This window comes from Engystomops pustulosus, chromosome 5, assembly GCF_040894005.1.
Source record: "Engystomops pustulosus chromosome 5, aEngPut4.maternal, whole genome shotgun sequence".
In the NCBI taxonomy this organism is placed as follows: domain Eukaryota; kingdom Metazoa; phylum Chordata; class Amphibia; order Anura; family Leptodactylidae; genus Engystomops; species Engystomops pustulosus.
This window is the reverse complement of record NC_092415.1, coordinates 32,276,159-32,297,846: the sequence shown is the minus strand read 5'-3', so window position 1 is coordinate 32,297,846 and position 21,688 is coordinate 32,276,159. Positions and strand designations below refer to the sequence as shown.

General features: G+C 41.2%; 1 protein-coding gene across 1 annotated transcript in view; it reads left to right on the top strand.

Moving 5' to 3' along the window:
- Positions 1–15,774: 15,774 nt before the first annotated feature.
- The window catches only part of CALB1 (calbindin 1), a 64,438-nt gene continuing 58,524 nt past the window's right edge, over positions 15,775–21,688 (top strand). The window contains exons 1-2 of the mRNA XM_072151550.1: positions 15,775–15,926; positions 16,126–16,202. Of these exons, the coding sequence (XP_072007651.1) occupies positions 15,848–15,926; positions 16,126–16,202 (156 nt within the window). The 5' untranslated portion in view covers positions 15,775–15,847. The remainder of the gene's footprint in view (positions 15,927–16,125; positions 16,203–21,688) is intronic.

Below are 21,688 nucleotides of genomic sequence, written 5' to 3'. Positions count from 1 at the left end.
AGGAATATCCCAGTATCCCCCATGCTCATATAGGTTAAATACTTTATATTACAACAAGCATTCATTTCACAATTATCTAAAAAAAATTAATATTTTTGGCATTGTACAGTCGTTATGGTCACATTTAAGCCCCAAAGGCTGAAAAGACACAAAAGTTAAAAAGTTTTTATACCTCTAAACAATTTTTTGCCTCCTTTATGTAAAATGTCATTCATTAACCTATTTTTCTTTTTAATCCTGCAAAGACATATGCAAATGAGTTGAAAAGAGTCATTTTTCGCCTGGGATGATTCAATTTTAGAGAGGTTAGAGGGGAAGCGTCACTTCAGATGCCTCTGTCTTGGGCGTCCTGAAGATAAGATTTTTTTCTTTCATCCATTACGAAACTAATACTAAACATCTGTATTAAATCTCCTGATCCAAGTGACTCATTTCAGTCAAAAAAGTGACTCTTCATTTTCATCTTCATTTTCATATGACTATGGGGGTTTTTAACATAAATGACGGAATTCTACAAAGGATATTCCATACACTACAAGACGGCTATTAGTTTGGGCTCAAATAACTTATATCTGGACAATTGCTTTATATTGGGCACCAGTGCAGTGTTTTCTATAGTAGAAACTCTTATTCTCCCAGGAAAGGGCACTGGGTTTTAGGTAGAGACTAAAGTAGATGTAATGAGACTTTATAACAGCTTCTTTTATAAGCACTGATTATAAAACATATAATAAAACATTACCAACATTTTTGTATATTAACGCTGAATAAATAATCTGATTTCGTGTATATAACTATGAACCCTTCAACCCTAATTTCCCTTTTTTCCATTTCTTGTAGTTTTATGGATCCCACAATTATGTTATTTTGTTGCTTTTTTAAATCACATATTATATCCTCCAGGTATTATAAAGTCCCCGGGAATGAGATGGCCTCGTTTTATTATCACCGGTTAGTAAGTGATTGTTATATGATGTCGCTGCTCCATAAACAGACGGTAATGAAAGCTTTCCCAGACCATAATTACTGAATACCTTCTCCATAGATCATGTGAGCTCACAAAGTCAATGTTATTCTCCACTAAGTCTGAACATGATGTTGTGAAAGGGCTTTGATGATAAGGCTGCATCACTTATGGCATAACAGTAGTCTCCAGGTATTTCCATGATGAGGGCTACATTTCCCAACAGTGAATTTTAATATAGGCGGTTAGGGTGGTAGCTGGGTCCCAAGCCTTCAAAGGAGGCCCATGGCCACCCAAATCCCTCACTAAATTTTATACTGAGAAGGACCATCATCCATGAAATCGATGTACATCTACTCTCAATACACATTTACACAAGAAGGTCCTCCAAAGGTCCTGAAACCACAGATTGAAAGCAGGCAGAAAGGAGACATCTTCCTAGAAGCTGGATTCTAGTACCATATGTAGGGAGTCAGTCAGTGTCACCCACATCAATCAGATTATATAAGGTCCTGTTCATGGCATCGTAAAGGAAATCTACCATTTGCTTTTATGCATCATGAGCCAAACATACCTAGAGAATGCTGTGGCTACACTGATGAAGAAACATATCTTGTTTAATCCCTGAATTGAGTGGTTTTGCTGAAAAAACAATGATAAAATTATGATAATGAGGCTCGCTCACTTATGTGGCTGCCCCAGCTCTTCTCCTCTTACCCTAATTATGCACTGTTTCGGAAAATGCTGTAATCACTGTGTTGTCCCTGACAGGCAGAAGTAATAAATCGCTGCACCATCCCCCAGCTGCTGTGTATCGGTCATCCAGTTCAGGTTGAGTAGTCCTGTCTGGACAGTTCAGGAAGCTCCATGTAATGTGTTTATGAACGGTAGCCAGCATGCACCCAGCTTTCCCAAGATCCTGAATTTTATAATTGTTTTTTGAGCAAAACCACTTAGATCAAGGATTAAACAAGATATGTTTCTTCATCAGTGTAGTCACAGCATTCTCTAGGTATGTTTGCTTCACTATGCATAACAAAATGGTAGATCAACCACATGGATTTAGTGGTTTTAACCCAAGCATACTTACATGCTGGTTTGTGATCCCTGAGCTTACAGTGGCAAACAATGGCTAATTTTCTGTAAAAAAAATTACTTTAGACTTTCGAAAATATGTAAATGAGCCTCAGAGGTTCCTGTGTCTGTCACAGAAGCCCCTTCTGCCTCTGTCGGCTGTCACCGGCTCTCTGGCAGGGATGGGTGGAGGTGAGAATAATCAATGAAGGAAGGAATAATTAGCAGCTGATGGAGCCAGATGGGAGTACATAGGAGGCTCATGTGCATATTCTCCCCTTTTCACAAAAAATAAGCTATCATTAGCTACATCAAGAAAAGATCCTGTTTCAGGGGGCAGACGCCAGTGTGTACGTTTGCTTGGATTGTAACCACTAAATTCATGTGGTTGACTTCCTTTAAAGAGAGCGTATTTAATTCAATGATAAGAAAACATGAAACCATCACACCAGAGTGGATATGTGGTGTTACTGGTCATGGTGGCCATTTAGATAAATGACCTTATTGCAACATAGGTTTAAAGGGAACCTGCCACCAGATTTTCATCATTAAGTTAACAGCATAATTTGTAAGGGTATGACATTTCATTTGTAAAATTGCCTCTTATGTTAAATCTCACACCACATGCAAATGAGCTGGGAAGGGTCACTTTTTCGCTTGAGAAGAGTCACTCTAAGAGGCTGGAATAACTTCAGATATCCATATCTTGGGCTCTTTAGTATCTAGAACAATGATTTAGGTATCATATTGAAGATGATATTCTCTGTCCAAACCACAACTTTGTCTTCCTGTGATGTTGAAGATGACATTCTTATCTTTCATATTACACAAAAAGGATTCTTGTATACAGCCCAGCATATGAAGATCTGAAGTGATACGCCGACTCCAGATATGAACAACAAGAACAATAATTAGCAACTTTGCTTACACTTTTGATTATCAATCTACATTTGTATCTACAGTCACCATGCAGAACAATGTGTATCCATGGTGACAGACTACAACCCCTGTAGCTATGTGATGTTTCCTTATGCCTATAATTATATACTGTAGGTTACCATTACCAAAAGAAATATCATTTGGAATATTGATAACATTTTTATTTTTGGAAATGGTTGTGAAATTAGTTAGATGTATAAATGTTACCTATCAGCTTCCATACTTTCAATACAGTCATTATATTGCTGAATGTGCATGCTTCCCTACACAGGTCAAGTTTATGCAGCGCTTCAGTAAAAGAGCTTAGGTACAGTGTGTGCTCAATCAATAGGCATCAAGAATAAATTCCGAATTGCTAACAACATGTAATATAATCCAAACTGTATCATAGCCAATATCCCAATAACACAATGCCTTACAATGAATAGCGGCGTCCTGATGGAGAGTGCGGTATACGTAACCAGTTATACCCTTCTGGGATCTCAAGGACCAATCATTTCTTGGCTATATGCAAAAATGGCAAATACATTTTTCTAATTGTCTTTTTTTATAATTAGGGCACTATGTACAATCTGCTCAGCTCCTCCTGCTCTATAACATGCTGCCTACAGATAAGACACTACATACAATCTGTTCAGCTCCTCCTGCTCTATAACATGTTGCCTGCAGATAGGACACTATGTACAATCTGCTCAGCTCCTCCTGCTCTATAACAAGCTGCCTGCAGATAGGACACTACATACAATCTGCTCAGCTCCTCCTGCTCTATAACATGCTGCCTGCAGATAGGACACTACGTACAATCTGCTCAGCTCTTCCTGCTCTATAACATGCTGCCTGCAGATAGGACACTATGTACAATCTGCTCAGCTCCTCCTGCTCTATAACAAGCTGCCTGCAGATAGGACACTACGTACAATCTGCTCAGCTCTTCCTGCTCTATAACATGCTGCCTGCAGACAGGACACTATGTACAATCTGCTCAGCTCTTCCTGCTCTATAACATGCTTCCTGCAGAAAGGAGACTACATAGAAACTGCTCAGCTCTTCCTGCTCTATAACATGCTGCCTGCAGATAGGACACTACGTACAATCTGCTCAGCTCTTCCTGCTCTATAACATGCTTCCTGCAGAAAGGACACTACATAGAATCTGCTCAGCTCTTCCTGCTCTATAATATGCTTTGTGTAGGTAGGATGGTATGGTCAATCTTCTCAGATCTTCCTGCTGTGTAAAATGAAGCCTGCAAATAGAACATTGGGGCTCATTTACTTAGCCGTCCGCTGGAGTTCACCAAAAGTGCATTGTCCAATGATAAAACACTGTGCTACGGTTCACTTAGATCGTGCGCCCCAAATCCTGCATGTGTCGCTTCCCCCCTCAGGTCCGACAGAGTTCACCATCTTTTTAGTGGTGCATGTAAGTGCTTGGGCTTGTGACACAATTTGAATGTTAAATCCCGCGCTCAGTCCGAATCAAGGCCAAAAAAAGGATTGTGTGCACCAAAATCCTGCGCAAGCCGTGTAATCCCCGAAAAAGGTGCACAGTCCGACGAAAGTGAGTAGCATGTCCCTTAGTAAATGATCCCCATTATGTGCAATCTGCCCAGTTCCTCCTGCTCTATAACATGCTGCTTAGGCTACATTCCCACTGCCGTGAACCCGCCGCACCGTAACACGGCGGGCACACGGCAGCGCGGGGAGAGGAGGAGGAGGTGAGCGCAGCTCACCCCAGCCCCTCTCTATAGCGATGTGTGGCCGCGGCGCCGTAATACGGGAAAAGATAGGACATGTACACGTGTGCTGCACCGTACCGCTCCCGTAAGGCACCGCGAGCCCATAGAAGTCGGCCGTATATACGTCGTCCGTATATACGTCCCCCATACTGTAGTGTGAATGCAGCCTTACAGATAGAACACTGCCTAATTTTTCCAGATACTCCTACTCCATAATATGTTGTGCGTACAGATTTGGCACTAAATAAATCTGTCAGAAAACCCTGCTGTGCAAAATTCTACTTTTAGGTAGAAAACTATGCAACATTTTCTCAGCTCCTGCTGCTCTATAACATACTTCCTGCAGTTTGGACAGTAAATAGAATCTGCTTAACTCCTCATGTTCTGTAATATGTTACCTTCAGATACAACACTATGGGGCAGATTTATCAAGCAGTCTGAAAGTCAGAATATTTCCAATTGCCCATGGCAACCAATCACAGCTCCCCTTTAAAATATTCATGAGCACTGGTGAAATGAAAGCTGAGCTGTGATTGGTTGCCATGGGCAACTGGAAATATTCTGACTTTCAGACTGCTTGATAAATCTGCCCCTATGTACAATTTTTGCATCTTTCCTAACCTCAAAGTACTCTGAGGGGCTGAATTGGAGACTCCCTTTGTAGACACCCTTTGAGGCCGTGTTCACATGTTGCATTTGAAATACACATAGAAATGTAAGCACAGAAGGGAGGAGCTTCTCCCAATCACAGATTTCTTTAGATTTCAATGCTTGCACTTGTGGATGAGCATCATGTGTTTTTCATTTGTTACCGGCAAAACACATGTTCTTCATCACAAACATTTAAAGAAGACCTGTCACCAGAATTTTACCCCCCTGACTAACAATGCCTACTGATAAAGGGTTACAAGTCCTCCTTATATCACCTAAAATTAGCTGCCAGTGGGGCCCTGTACCTTAATAACAGTCATTTTTCTGATATGCAAATTAGCTTTCCTGACTCATGTCTGCTGGCTCTGACTCTTCTCAATCCTGGGCTGCCAGTTAACCAATCCCCTTTATTTTGACAGACAGCTCTGCCTTGTGTTACATTCATTTCATATGACCAGAGTAAAATCATCCCCGGTCTTTTAGCTTCCTCACATTAGTAAACTGTACCCGCGCTGTACTGTACTGTGTATATGCGATCACATGAAATCACAGCAGCCTCCAGGGAGGATGGAGAAGAGTAGAAGTACATGGAGTTCATGTGATCAGATACATGCAAGGGGTACAGTTTGCCATTATTAAGAGGCTAAATCACCTGAGATGATGGCGCTCTTGTCACATGACATGAACTGTGACCAGAAAGGAGGCATAAGGCATGGGGAGGAGTAGATGGGAGGGGCCGGATGTACTGGACACGCCCCCTCTGATTTCCGGTTATATAAGATAATATTAATTTATGGGGATGTGAAGGAGACAATTTTTAGCTAATAGAAGGATGTCAGTCAGTTAATAGGGCTCTATAGGAACCTGTCACTGGCTGTATATGTGCAAATGTGGTGACAGGTTCCCTTTAAGTCTAGATGCATCTGCAATTGTGCATCGATTGCGTTTATAAATGCAGTTTAAATGCACCATGTGAACATGGCCTGAAATGAACTGAATTGTCTGTCTGGGCAATGCAATGATGTTGAGGATCCAGTCTGATGCTATTCATATGGTACTTACATTTTTAAAGGGTTTTTGAGCCACATGATACCTTTAAATTAAAAATCAGTAATTTTTTCTCCTTATAGAGCAAGTGTCACAAGTTCTTTCCATAGTTTTCTTTATGACTTCCTGTTCCTGATATATGTCATCTCATGCCAGTAACATAGTATGGGCGGCAATGTAAATAGGGCAAAAAATGCAAAGCATCCTAGACTTAGAAAACACTGAACCTGCGTAGTTTTGCATGTTAGGAATTTATCACAAATGGCATTTTACTAATTCGTATTTGTTCCAAGACAGAGGCAAAGGGGACAGCTTTATGCATGGGGGAATAGTTGTCTTATAGCTTCTATACCCTACCGATGAAAGGATCTGGGAATCCATATTATCAATAATATACCAACACATTTCAAAGAGTTTTTCCCATTATATTGATGATCTATACCATGGGTCCCCAAACTTTTTACATAGAGGGCCGTTCACTGTCCCCCTCAGACCGTTGGAGGGCCGGACTAAAGTTTAAAAATAAATATCAGTACATGTGACCGCATCTATACACTGGCACCCCCCTCAATTATTTAATATACTGCACCCCCTTGTGAACTATTTTAAATATTGGACCAAGTAATGAATTAATTGGGACTATTAATTATTAAATATACTGGGACCACTCTCCATTGAATCTGCCTCCCCCAATTAATTACTAGACTGCCCCTCATAATTAATTATTTCCTATACCCCCACATTAATTATTTCCTATGCTGCCATCCACCATTAATTATTTCCTATACTGCCCCTCCACCATTAATTATTTTCTATGCTGCTCCCCAACATTAATTATTTCCTATACTGCCCCTCATAATTAATTATTTCGTATGCTGCCCCCCACCATTAACTATTTCCTATGCTGCCCCCCACCATTAATTATTTCCTATGCTGCCCCTCACCATTAATTATTTCCTATGCTGCCCCCCACCATTAATTATTTCCTATGCTGCTCCTCATAATTAATTATTTCCTATACTGCTCCTCATAATTAATTATTTCCTATACTGCCCCATATAATTAATTATTTCCTATGCTGCCCCTCACCATTATTTCCTATACTGCCCCTCATAACTAACTATTGGCCCCCGGCCACCACAATCTTTTTACTGCCCTTTTTAATAAAAAATAAAAACCCCTGTACTCGCCTAAGTCTCCCGCAGCGCGTCTTCTATCTTCTTGCCGCATCCGGGCAGGAAAGGGTGCGCGGCCGCATGATGACGTCATCAGTCCAAGTTCAAAGAGTGATGTGCGCCGGGGTTGTATTCCGGCCACATCGCTCCAGAAATAGCGCTCGAGCGGCCGTTTCTGGCCGCATCGAGCACTATAAAGTGACGGACAGGAGCTTCCTGTCCGGACGAAGGCTCCTGCCCGACTGTCAAGGGCCGTAGTTTAGGGACCCCTGATCTATACAAAGGATAAGTTATAAATATCAGATTGGTATGAAACATAGGGGCCGCATAGATCTGGTAACTCTATGAGACCGAAAGAGCATCTCCATTATATGTCCTTTCTTGGACACATGAAAATCGTGTCGGACCCCACTAACCTGATATTGATATTATATGGATAAAAAACTGAATGTGACGTATAGATAAGCATGTTGGCCAAACCAATTGACTATGGAAGAACCAGATGACAACCTAATGTATGTAGTAGAACGCTACCGTCTCAACTCCAGCACCTGACGTTAAAGGAAAACTACCATCAAAATCCATCATGATAAACCAGGGACACTTACGCATAGATCCAGGCACCGTGACTGTGGTAATCTTTTTATATTTGTTATCCATGGCCTCCTTCCTTCAAAAATCAACTTGTAAAATTATGCTAACGAGTTTGAAGGGCATCTGTGGGTGTTACTAGAGCCATGCTGCAGCTTTACAGGCTGCTACACTGTCCCCCCTTCCCTTGCTCCCTCAGCACTCCCCCCCCCAGCACAGGAAGTTTCAGCACACAGTGGGAGGGGGGAAGTGCTCCTTGCACACTGTGAATATTCCGGCTCTTTAGCAACTTTTAAAAGTTGATTTTAGAAGGTAAGAGGCCATGGATAACATATATAAGAAGATTACCTCAGTCACGGGGCCTGGATCTATGAGTAAGTGGTTTATCATGCTTGATGATAGATTTCCTTTAGAGATTCTATAACTTATAGATAGATATAATCCATCAATATATGTTGTCGATAGGAGACTAACACATTACGATTGGGTTTTCCCCTTATAATGATGATCTATCCACAGTATAGGTTCTATATATCAGATTGGATGGAGTATGAAAGGAGCCACACAAATCCTAGCTGATACAGAGAACGGAACCCAAAGAGCAGGTCCATTCTATGTCCATTCTTTGTCCATTCTTAGCCTCTGCAAAGAGAAGTGAACTGGTCTTCTGATTCACTGGGGGGGGGGCATTCATTATTGATTTTCAAATGGAAAAGTGGCAGAATTTTTTTTTCCCTGTTTATGAAGTGTCAGCACCACAACATTGGTATTTTACTCACTAATTTTTTTTTTGAGGCGCAAAATTTTGGCACTGCATGTAAATCCGGAACCATTCCTGCGCATCTAGTTTTTGTGCAAAAATAGACCTGGTAAAATCTGGTCTAGGGAGTTCTATTTCAATTCCATGAATGTGGAGACATTTCTCAACCTTTTTGTTTGTGCGTCAAATCTTCAATCCCTTGCTCCACAAACTTACATCCCAAATTATAGCACACTTCCAGCCCCCAAATTGATAAATGCCTACCACTACGTTGATCATGGTAGTAGCTGTATTAGCTGATCGGTGGAGGTCTTGACCCTAAAAACCTGATAATGAACAGCTATTGAACTGAATGTGATATGCAACATGCATGTTGGCAGGGCCGGTGCCAACACTGGACATACCTGGGCAAGTGCCAGGGCCCAGAGCTGCTGGGGGGGCCCACATAAGGCTGTACATAAGGAATCCATGTGGGTGAGGGGGCTGTATCTAATTAATCCATGGGGGATGATGGGGGCTTTATATAAAATAAGGATGAGGGGATTGATTGGGATGGTAAACTAGGAAATATTTTAGGGAGCAGGAGACTGTTTTTGTTTTAGAATTTTTAATGCTGAGTTCACTGCAAAGGGGCCCATTGAGGCTCTGTCACCCTGGGGCCTACTGACACCTGAAGCCGACCCTGCATGTTGGCTAAAGTAACCAAGTGACTCAGGAAATACTTGATGACCATGTGAATATGCAACCGTCTCAATTCCAAGCCCTAAAGTTAAGGTACATAAGGACTGATTGATGGACTTCACACATTTGACCCTTTCTGTTCTCGAATGTTCTCTTTAGTCTCCCCGTACAGGATACATCTACGAGAACACACACTCATCCTACAGCTTCTTAATGTCTATGACCGGTTTAAGGGCTTGGCCATTCCAGATTATGTGATTTGTTAGACTATTGAATTAGTGTGTAATCCATTAGTAACATGAGCAGTCATGCCATACGACTAGATAGATTTCAAAATATACTTAAAGGCATGTTCTCCTCTATGAATGTTGTTGCTTATTTCTAGGAAATGCCTTCAAATTCTGATAATTGTTCTGTAGGGCCGATCTCTGAGAAAGTAAAAAGGTCAATTGGTTCTCACATAGCAAATAGTCCCTATAGAAAATTAATGGGGCCGTCATAATGGTTCTGCTAGCACAGTGGTGCCCATTCTGCGGTATTAACACTATAGGGTCCAGACAAATAGTGCATTATGTCAGCATAATAGTGCCCAGTACAATCATAGCAGACATAAAAACAAATAGGGATGGTCATATATTATTACATGAATGGCAGCTACAGACATGTTCATTTGGTAAGGTTGTGCATGCAAAATATTGGATGGAGTATGTTTTCCCATAGGATTTCATCATAGAAAAATATTATCGATAGACTTTAAAAAAAAAATGATAAAATTAACCCCTTTATTTTGGGATTTAAAGTTGTGAACTTCAAAGGGTAAAGGGATAATTGTAAGGGAATATATTATAAATAATATAGTAGAAGAACAGGACCCATCCCAACCATAGGAATTCCCAGATCCGGCCACACGTGTGCCATGATATCTGCTTCCAGCATAAGACTGTTCATTCAGACTTGTTAGAGACATTAATGCCAGACATTGTAGTGCCAAAGTACTGTTATATATAGTAAATCCCTTGCAGCGTTACTAACTTTAGCTGGGCCCATGTTAGAGTAATTAGGGGAGAATCAGGATCCAATGAGATGGATAAGTGAGGAAGACGTGTGGTAGTTGGTAGACTGATACTTGTGAGAGAAAGCTGATGGGGCTGTCACTATAACCTGGTACAGTAGAATAGGCCCCAGTTAGATTTGGCTTTGAGAAAACTCACCCAAGTGATCGGACTCTCCTTCTCCTTCTAGAGTAACCAAAAGCCCCTCCATGGCAGAGAATCCTAAAACATTTAATAACTTCCACTACATGACTAGCGTGTTAGCAGTTTCTATCCTTAACTTTCCTTTCCTGCCGGGTTGGTCAAGACTCCTCTTTCTGAACAGAGGGTAGGTGTCTGATCACGTATGGTTCAACCTCTAGGACTTCTGAAGGCTTCACATGTACTCCATTAACTTCAATGGAACTTCCTGTTTGGTTCATAGAAGGGATGTCCAATGAGAACCATAGCAGAGAGTGGAAATCTGGATCGTTTGGCATAGGACACAATTGGGGGCTTTTTGGTTTCCCGATCCAACTATGGCACAACTTCTTTGATACTGATCATGTCTTTATTGCATAGGACAGTGATGGTGAACCTTTTAGAGACCAAGTGCCCAAACAACAACCAAAATCCACATATTTACCGGGAAGTGCCAACATGGCACTTTAAGCAGTAACTCATTGTAACCTGTTCTTCCACATCTTTTAATCTTCCACCCTGAGGCCAACAATACAGTTGAAAGAAGGACGGCAAATTCAGGCCATCATTGTAGCTTCCCTCCAGGGTCTCTCTGTACAGGAAGAATGGTTGGTCCAACAGGATGACCTCCAAAGCTCTTCTGTCAAAACCTTTTCATTTGTCCCACAGTTCCAAACAGTCATTGAAGTGTCTCTTTAAAATAGCGCTGAGAGCAGTTGCCTGGGAATGCAGGAAGATTTGATGGATATGGTCCTGTTTGGTGAACTCTGTCCTGGGGTGATGGCCTGAGTGCCCACAGAAAGGGCTCTGAGTGCAGCCTCTGGCACCAGTGCCATAGGTTCGCCACCACTGGCATAGGGGGTTTATCCGCCCACCACAAGATGGATCACTACATAAATGGTGAGGTCCGAAAAACCAGTCCCTGTTCTGTTAATCTATTTCAGGACCCGACCTAGTCGGGTCTTTGCTTCTGGTTCTGCCCAATGTATAGCTTGGACACAAAAATGGCTGAATGGTGTGTGGTCTGGGTCTCAAACCCCTATTGATAACTGAAGCAAGACCATCAGTATGAAACATTAAGGTAGAGGGTGGTCACCCTTTAATTGTAAACATTAAGTTATGTGGGGGCCACCCCTTTAATCCTAAATGTTAACACTTGACTAGAACACTGGCTGAATTTGTGTCACAAAAATGGGCATACATGCTACAAACCATATTTTTGTGATACTGACATTTTTTGCACCTCATTTAACAAGGGGGCTAATGAGAAAGGGACATGGCTTAAAGCTGTTTTCTGGGGTTACTGGAAATTTCCAGAGGGTCAGATAAAACACAAATAATAATAAGAATTACCTAGTTCATCATTGGGCAGTACATTCCCGTATAAGCAGGAAGTGATGATCGTCATGTGACTGTAGCAACCAATCAGTGGCTTCAGTGGTCACAGGAGCCGAAACAGTGAACGGTCCGCCAGATTTTCCAGTGAACCCAATGGCCTGTACATTTTGGCACAAAAAGAATATTGCCGTAATCAAAGTCAGGCACAAAGCGGTGTACAGATAAGACAATATTTCCCTGAGATAGACCAGATTTCTCATCTAGGGTCAGTCACACTGTGTGTAAATATAAGACCGGATTGGACAGGTTATCTGTGCTTCCATCATTGTATTACACTAATATCACAGTAATTATCAGAAGTGGATTTAGTGTCTGTCGTTATAAAGATTAATGTGACAATAATATAAAGTCAATGGTGAAATGTCTACGGAAAAACAATAAAACCACGAGGTTAAAGTTTCTGGTATAATTACTTTTTTCCAGACAGTCAGCAACCTTCACATGACAGTCAGCGATCCAGGAAAATAAGAGCCACCCAACCTGCAATATACGGGATCATTCATTCATAACTCTGCACTTCTGGTGGAAGAACCGGTTTTTCCAGTAGTCGCACAGTATATATTACTAAGACGTGATAATATATGAGCATTGCTCTACTGAAGACATTCATTGTATATAGAACAATTCATTGTCTTTTGCTCCAAATCATCACTTTTACAAGAAGAAGATCCGTTATATACATACAGGAGCATGACTGATTGCCACACTATAAACGTTAATCCGAAATCCACTATTCCAGAAAGACACAATAGTATTAGACGAGAAGAGATGACACCAGAATTCACTAACGAGTTCTCAAACCTAACACTAGATCTTTATATACATTTATAGCAGTACTCAATAACATGGAATATTATATTTGATCATTTGGCACCTTAATGCTTGACTCTAGATATATGTTATGTGATAAATTGTTAACGCATAGCGAAGGGCAACTCCCATAACATCAAATGGAGAGGGAGAAGGCATGCTAAATCTGCCACACCACCCATTAATGAGAAGGGGACCCCCACTCTTCTTCATTGGTGGGGGCCCATTCTTGTGATTAGTAGGGGTCTTACCAGTTAGACCACCACCCATTAGATTGTTTTCCACTATCCTGTGGATAGGGGATAACAATATAACTTGGTGCAGCCCCTTTTAAGTGAAGGGCATATCAGATATCAGCTGATTTTGGCTGCCTCATGAAACATAAAAAAGCCAGCTCCGGTGGCTGATCCAGGTAACTACAGTTCCCATTCAAGTGAATTGGAATTGATCTGCAGTAATGCTGCTTGGCCACTACACAGAAATTGGAGCTGCACTTCTGCCTCTATTCTTTGTGTTTCTTCCAACCCTTAGGCCCCTTCATCAATGGGCGGCATTCAGTATTGGACCATTTTTGAATGTTCAAGTCTCAGGGTCAACATCTGCAAAGAGTTTGTATGTTCTCTCCGTGTTTGTGTGGGTTTCCTCTGGGTCCTCTGGTTTCCTCTCACACTCCAAAACATACTGGTAGGTTGATTAGATTGTGAGCCCCATGGGGACAGGGACTGATCTGACAAACTCTGTGCAGCACTGCAAAATCTGTGTGCGCTATATAAATAAAGGATTATTATATACTCAGCCAAAAGGGGCAACTAATGCAGAAAGGTAGATGAGCATATACAGGCAGTCCCCGGGTTACATACAATATAGGGTCTGTAGGTCTGCGACAATTGGATTTTAAAAATGTTGGGTTGTCATAAGAATCAATATTAACAATAAAGCTTCATTACAGACACCTGTGATAACTGTTACAGCTGATTATTGTAGCCTAAGGCTAAAGTACAATAAATTACCAATATCTAGAGGTCCGTCTGTAACTAGGGGTCGTATGTAAGTCGAGTGTTCTTAAGTAGGGGACCGCCTGTATAGTCTTAATATGAGAATATGTAAACAATTCTTGCCATTTTAAAAAATGTGATTTATTTGAACACTTATTTTCATTTGCTTTTACTTATCTTTTTTGTTTTTTTTCTCCTATGGGGGTCATTTACTAAGGGCCCGATTCGCGTTTTCCCGACGTGTTACCCGAATATTTCCGATTTGCGCCGATTGTACCTGAATTGCCCCGGGTTTTTGGCGCACGCGATCGGAATTTGGCGCATCGGCGCCGGTATGCACGCGACGGAAATCGGGGGGCGTGGCCGAACGAAAACCCGACGTATTCGGAAAAACCGGCGCATTTAAAAAAAAATTTGTGTCGCGAAAATTTCACTCACCTTCATCTTGGATAGGCCGGTGTATTTCGAGGCATTCCAGCGGACTTCAGCGCAGCAGCGCCACCTGGTGGACGTCAGAGGAACTGCATTGATGAATCCCGGCCGGACCCGAATCCAGTGCAGAGAACGCGCCGCTGGATCGCGAACGGACCGGGTAAGTAAATGTGCCCCTATGTGTTCAGAATGCATGCCTTTTCCCCTTAAAATATCCAACAGTACTACAGTTCCCAGCATTCCGTATTCACTAAGGATCCGTGGATCGAAAGCAGCTGCGCCGGCTTTTTTATGCAACAGAAATCAGGGGGCAGAATGATTCAGACTGAGTGTGGGATTTAAGATGCAACCAATGCACTTACATACACCAGGAAGAAGAAGGTGAACTCCGGTGGACCTGAGCGGGGAAGCGACACATGCAGGATATCGGGCGCACGATCTTAGTGAATCGCGGCACAGTGCATCGTTGTTGAACAATGCACTTTCGGTAACTCCGAGGGATCGGGTAAGTAAATGTGCTCCAATATCTTCTTATCCCATCAAACATTGTCATTGAGCTATTCAACCACTTCCTCTATATCATTGTTTGAGGACAGACATAATTACTTAGAGGAAAACACTTGGGTTAAGTTCACACATGACAGACGTGGTACAGACATCACATCCACAACTTTTCCTTTGTGGAGAGATTTGATGTGTAAAACTTCATTAAGATGAATCGAGGAAAACAACATAATGGACATACCACAAATTTAACAAACTTTAACCAAATACGTAAGTATAAAATCTGTTGTATGTAAGGATTTACTTGCATTGTGCAGTACATAGCTACAACCAAATCCACACTGCAAATAAGTGTAAAGTGACAACTCTCTGCGCTCCTTGCTGATGGTTTCCACCCAGCGATCATGATTTTACTTTAATTACTAGTATGAGATTCTGACTTATTTGCCAACCTGATCAGCTATGGACTAGTACTGACCATGAGTCTCAGTGAGGAACATATGGACATTTTTAAGGGGGCAGAGCACAAAATATGCTCAGATATCATAAGGCAAACTGTATATTTCCATCTTAACTTGTGTCAAAGAAAAAAAGAGCTGCTTGATTTGTCATTTTCCATGAAGTTATAAAAAAATTTACTCCTGGTGACCCCTGCCTTAAAGGTCATTATAGGGAAGCAGGAAAGGTGAAGTAGCCATAAAAGTGAGAGAGGAGAGGAGTGAGGAGTGTGCTGGGCGGTGCAGGAGGAGGGCTGACAGCAGGGGCACTGCCTTATATACACTGCCTGCTGCTGCACACAACTTCAGCCTGTACTTCAGCACCAGGGACAGCAGCAGCTTCAGCAGCAGCACAGGACACTATGGCACAGACTCACCTCCAAGGAGTGGAAATCTCAGCCACACAATTCCTGGAAATCTGGCGTCATTATGATACAGATGGTGAATATCCTCTATTCCTAACACTCTTATCTTCTGCCTACATAACCATTTCACTGCCAGAGAGATGCAATGCCCTGGCATAGAAAAGGTTAAAGCCCTTTTCTCTCCTGTCATTTCCAGGCTGCATTGGACTAATGACATCTCCTATAGTTAGTAGTCACTGGACTGGATCTCATTGTGTCTTGCTATCTGTTTGCAGGCAATGGGTTCATTGAAGGGAAGGAGCTGCAGAACTTTATTCAGGAACTCCAACAAGCCAGGAAGAAAGCAGGACTGGTATGTGACTGTATACTATGTACAATATGGATCTTTCTCCTAAATGTATCCTTCTATGTTATATCAGTCACAGCTACACAGGCTGCAGATCCATCCATGCTCCAAAACTAAGCCTAAATCGATATAAGTTTAACTGCAGCATCTACTTAAAGTATCACTTGTCACTTGCATCCATCCTCCAGAGCCTGGTGCTGGGGGAGACTCAGGAGGTTTCATCTCTGGCCTGGAGATCTAATGACCTCAGCTCTGAATTGATTCCTAGTTAATGGACAGTCACTGGTTAAATGTATCATTTTCCTATAAAATATTTCTTTTAATTATTAACTGTAGTTCCTTAAAATAGATTCAAGAAGGACTAAGAAGCCTGATCCCTGGTATTTTTAGCTGCGGCTTTTGATGCATTGTAAATCTGCAGTCACTTCTCTGTAGACTCAAGTCACCCATATGTCTGGGGAGGAGGTATAGGGGTTGCTCTAAAATCACCAGGAAATATTGGGGTGTATTGATGAGGAGTGTGGATTTGAAGAAATTTGCAGGTTATTTTTTTTACTTGAAGGATATAATTAACTGGGTTTTGATTTTTTTTTTTTTTTGGTCTGTTTTAGGCTTTTGCACATTGTTTTATTGTTTGTAAATATTTACATTGTATACTTTGGGGGAGGTTTATTGCATGGCTGTCAAATAATAGATATTGTAGATAGATGTGAGACCGATGGAAGATGAAGAGATAGATAGATAGATAGATAGATAGATAGATAGATAGATAGATAGATGGATAGATAGATAGATGGATAGATAAATAGATAGAATATAAATATATTGTTAAAAGATGGATAAATAGATCATGATTAGATACATAATGAATAGTTAGAGGTGAGATAAAGTAATGGATAGATAAGAGATAGCTAAAGGATAGATAGATAGATAGATAGATAGATAGATAGATAGATAGATAGATAGATAGATTGATGTGCAATGTTTCGGTGTATTAGCACCTTTTTCAAGCAACACCCCAAAACATTGCACATGGAATAAACTCATCAATATTTTTCACCTATGGATCTGAATATATTTCAACTGATTCATACAGCCTTTATCAGGCCGAAATGTAGCTGTATGGGTGCATGAAGCCACTTTGTTTCACCACATTAGTTGGAGAGCAGCCTGCTTTCTGCTATAGGACAGAGGATTTCTGGATTACTCCTTGGGATGGCACCCAGACCGTCACCTACTGTGCTGCAGGTTTTTTTTTATTTTCTAGATAGATAGATATATATGATATAGATGGATAGATAGATGTGATATAGATAGATAGATAGATAGATAGATAGATAAAAGAAGGAGAACATGGAAGGCACATGGAATAAAAGCTTCACCCTTTTCCACGTACTTTGGAGTGCTGCCTCTTTCCTACAAATAGATAGATAGATAGATAGATAGATAGATAGATAGATAGATAGATATGGGATAGATAGATACATAGATAGATAGATAGATAGATAGATAGATAGATAGATAGATACATAGATAGCTAGAGACATAGATAGATACATAGATAGATTTGATATAGATAGATAAGCCAGACATATAATACAATGATCTGTACAAGAACTTCTTAAAGGATACAAAGTTTATATCAGTTGTTGTAGAAATATTATACTTTGTTACTTATCATGAGATCTACTAATACTACTGATTATGGGATTTACTGATACTACTGCTGCCTAAAGTTGACACTTAAAATAACCCAACCATTACCCTTCAGGATGGCATGTAAAGAATAATGTAATAGTCTTCCTATTATGTTCTCTTTCTGCTTATGTATAAGAACATAAACCCCTTTCCTACCTACAGTCATTACAGCTGAATTATAGTACAGCCTATTTTAAAGTTGATAAGTGGTTCAGCATTCAGGGGTTAATCTCACACTCTCATGTGAAGTTATGTCTATAGGCAGCATCTTGTGTGGTCCACCATATAATACAATGACCTGGGGATATTTGTATTGTGGGGATTTCTAGCTACTTCCTCAAACTTGTACAAAGTCATCTTGGATAAGTTTTGTGACCAATTTCTGAACCAACAAGATATTGAACTGTTGGTTTAGGTTCTAGAAGTCTGAATCTCTGGTGGATGTACGTCTTCTAGACATATATTCAAATATCAGACCTATAGCTGATGTATATTGTGGTCTTTCCGGTTCATCCAAGTTACCCTAAATAATCTTATCTGTCTTGTCTCTTCTGGATTCTATTCTCCTCTTTCTCTCTTTATGTCTCCCTCCCTACTAATCTTTCCTTTCTACACTCTCTACCAACTATGTGTAATTGTATCCTCTTTCCTTTTGTGTCCTTTTGTTTCTTTTTTCCTTCCTTCTCTTCTGTTTCCCCTCCCTTCTTCCATCCACTCCTTTACCAGTAATTTTTGCTCATTTCTTCCTCTCGTCTACCTCCTTTCATAATGTCCTCCCATACCCATTGTATCGCCTCTATCCTTTCCCTTTCTCACCTTGCCCTTCCCATATTTTCTCTATGTTTATTCCCTCTTATCATAGTCCTATCCCTCCTCTATTCCCTGTTTATCCCTCTTCCTCTATGATCTTTTATCCTCATTATGTTTTTTATTTTCGACTTCTGGTAACTCTTTTACCCCATTTATTTTACATTTCTAACATGTATTTCCTATATTCTTGATATCCCTTCCCTTACATTTTTTCTCTCCTATTCTTTCTTCCTTCACTCTTCTTTCCTCCATCCATGGATGCACCAGTCATGAGGCGAGTTGAACCTCTTGCCTAAGGCAGCACTGTTTGCATTATGATGGGGGTGCATCACTGGTGCAGTCACCTGCTACAAAGCTTCACCTGTTGCACCATATTTATGAAGTTTCAATATTGGTGCTTTTCCGGAACTCACAAATTTTCCTTTTTTGGACAAACAATTTGGGCACCACTCCCTGCACATCTAGTTTTTCAACACGTTTTTTGGAGCAATTTTTGGCGCACACTTAGAGCTACGAAAAGCTGGTCTACAGTGTTCTATTTCACCCTCATGAATATGGAATTAGTGCAGATCATTTTTGTCTGTGCGCCATTTCATTAATCGCTTGCACAAGAATCTTGAATCCCTGTGCAAAATATAGCACAATTCGTGCAACCAAAAAAACAGACCTTTTACCACGATTGATGAATGCCTGGAAATTTCTCTTCACATTTGATGTTAGCATCATTGCGATTCTCTGCACCGAAAACCCACTTACTAAAAAAATATCATGTGTGATATAACTACTGGATGGAGTGTAGGGGGTTCAGATTTTCAGCTTGCCTCAGGCAGCAGAGAGTTTTGGTTAACCCCTACCTCCATCCTCCTCTGTATCTCATCCATTCCTGCTGAATCCCCACTTTCTTCTGCTACATATCTTCCCCTACTTCCCCTTACTTTGTTTCCTTCCCTCCTTCCTCTATTCCTTTACCCCCTCCGAACCTTGACCTCCTTTCCTCTGCCGTCGCCTCCTTTGTCTCTCTTCTTCCTTCATCAATCCGTTAGTCTATCCCATCCTCCTCTCTTTTTATCTTCTAGTCTACCTTTTTTCTTTCTTCTCTCCCTTCCATTCTTTCTTTTCCAGTTTTGATTCCATCTTTTATTTAGGTTACTCTCTTTACATATTCAGCACTGAAATTAGACTTAGCATGGAGGCAGAGACCAAAATATTTAGGCACATTGGGGCAGACTTACTTACCCCGTCCCGTCGCGATCCAGCGGTGCGTTGTCCGACGAGGATGTGGGTCCGGCGCGATTCACTAAGATCGTGCGCCCGAGTTCCTGCATGTGTAGGTGCTGCGCTGAGGTCCGCCAGAGTTCACCTTCTTCTTCCTGGTGCATGTGAGTGCTTGATCTCGTGACGCAAATCCTTTTTTAAATCCCGCGGTTTGTCCGAATCCATCGGGTTGTCCGACGGCCCCACCCCCCGATTTCTGTCGCATGCAAGCCGACACCGATGAGCCAAAATCCGATCATGTGCGTCAAAATCCAGGGGCAATTTGGCGCAAAACGGAAATCGCGACGAAAATGCGTCCGATGGACCCTTAGTAAATGAGCCCCAATTACTTTCCCATCCAATGGAGTTCATTATTGTCCGACAATAATACACTGTGTTGCGATTCACTAAGATCGGAGTTCACCATCTTTTAAGTGCATGTATGTGCTCCGGCTTTAAACACAATTTTAAAGTTAAATCTTGCGCAGTCTGAATCAGTCGGATCATCCGGCAACACGCCCCCTGATTTGTGTCACATGGAAGCCAGCGCAGCTGCGCCAAAAAACTATTTCGTATGACACAATCCCAGCAGCGACACTCGTTAAATACCTGTCAAAGCCGTGCAAATCCCTAAACCGGCGCAAAGTCCGACGAAAGTGCAATCCACGACCCTTAGTAAATAAGCCCCATTGACTATGATTATCACATAGAATCTACCATTATCCACATTATACAATCTAGTGACTGATTTAACTTAATGAACTGAATGTAACATCTCCAAACACAAATACGATGTGCGTAGACATAATGCGGAAATTAAGGAGCATTTTATGTTTCCGTAACCTCATAACAACTGCATCCATCATTCTATGAAATAAACTCATCCCGATAGCTGCTGTACTTGGGATCTTGACACTACCACATGTCTTATGCTATTGTGGCAGCATTTACAATTTTGTTAGAACATTGGCTGTTACAGGAAGGAATCTTCAGCTATCTAGCCATGAATTATTGGTGTTTTTATCTTTATGGTTCGGCTGTGACCTTGTAGAACAAAACTTTGCAGCGCTGAAAGTTCCCCGGCAATTTCTCTTATAAGATGAAAAGTCCCCAGTCACACTCCAGCAATATTTTGTTAGAAGACGCTAAAAATTTTGGTCATGGGTCTTGTCTTGATCTTGCATTCTACATGGAAATGCACTTTCATTTTTTTTGCTTAAATGGGATGTGTCAGCATATTTGAGCATGCAAAGCAGCAGACAGTATTAGGTAGCAGCCCTGGAGAGCTGTGTAACCATATCTTTGTATAGCAGCAGGTCTGTGAAAAATGGATGTATATTCCAGGATTTTAGGTGTGCCTAGAGCAATGGGTGTCAACACACAGATTCACAGCTCTGAGTGGCTGCGGTAGTTTTCAATCAGACACCTTCGACATCTTTGAGTCAGAGCAGAGGGGAGGGGCTGTGAAGCTGTTCTGTAGAGAGATTAACAGCACAATAGTGTGAGGACACACCCTCATGGAACTAAGTCCAGCTACAATCCTGGAGCATACATTTATTTTTCACAGTCATCCTGCTACATATAATAATGGACACTTAGGCTTCTACCTAACATCATTTACCATGTTTACAAAGTCAAACCTGCTGATAGTTCCCCTTTAAGTTTTTGATGCTTAATCTAAGTAAGGGATTGTGAGTTTAGGTGGTCAGTCTACTTATGGACTGCTTTTG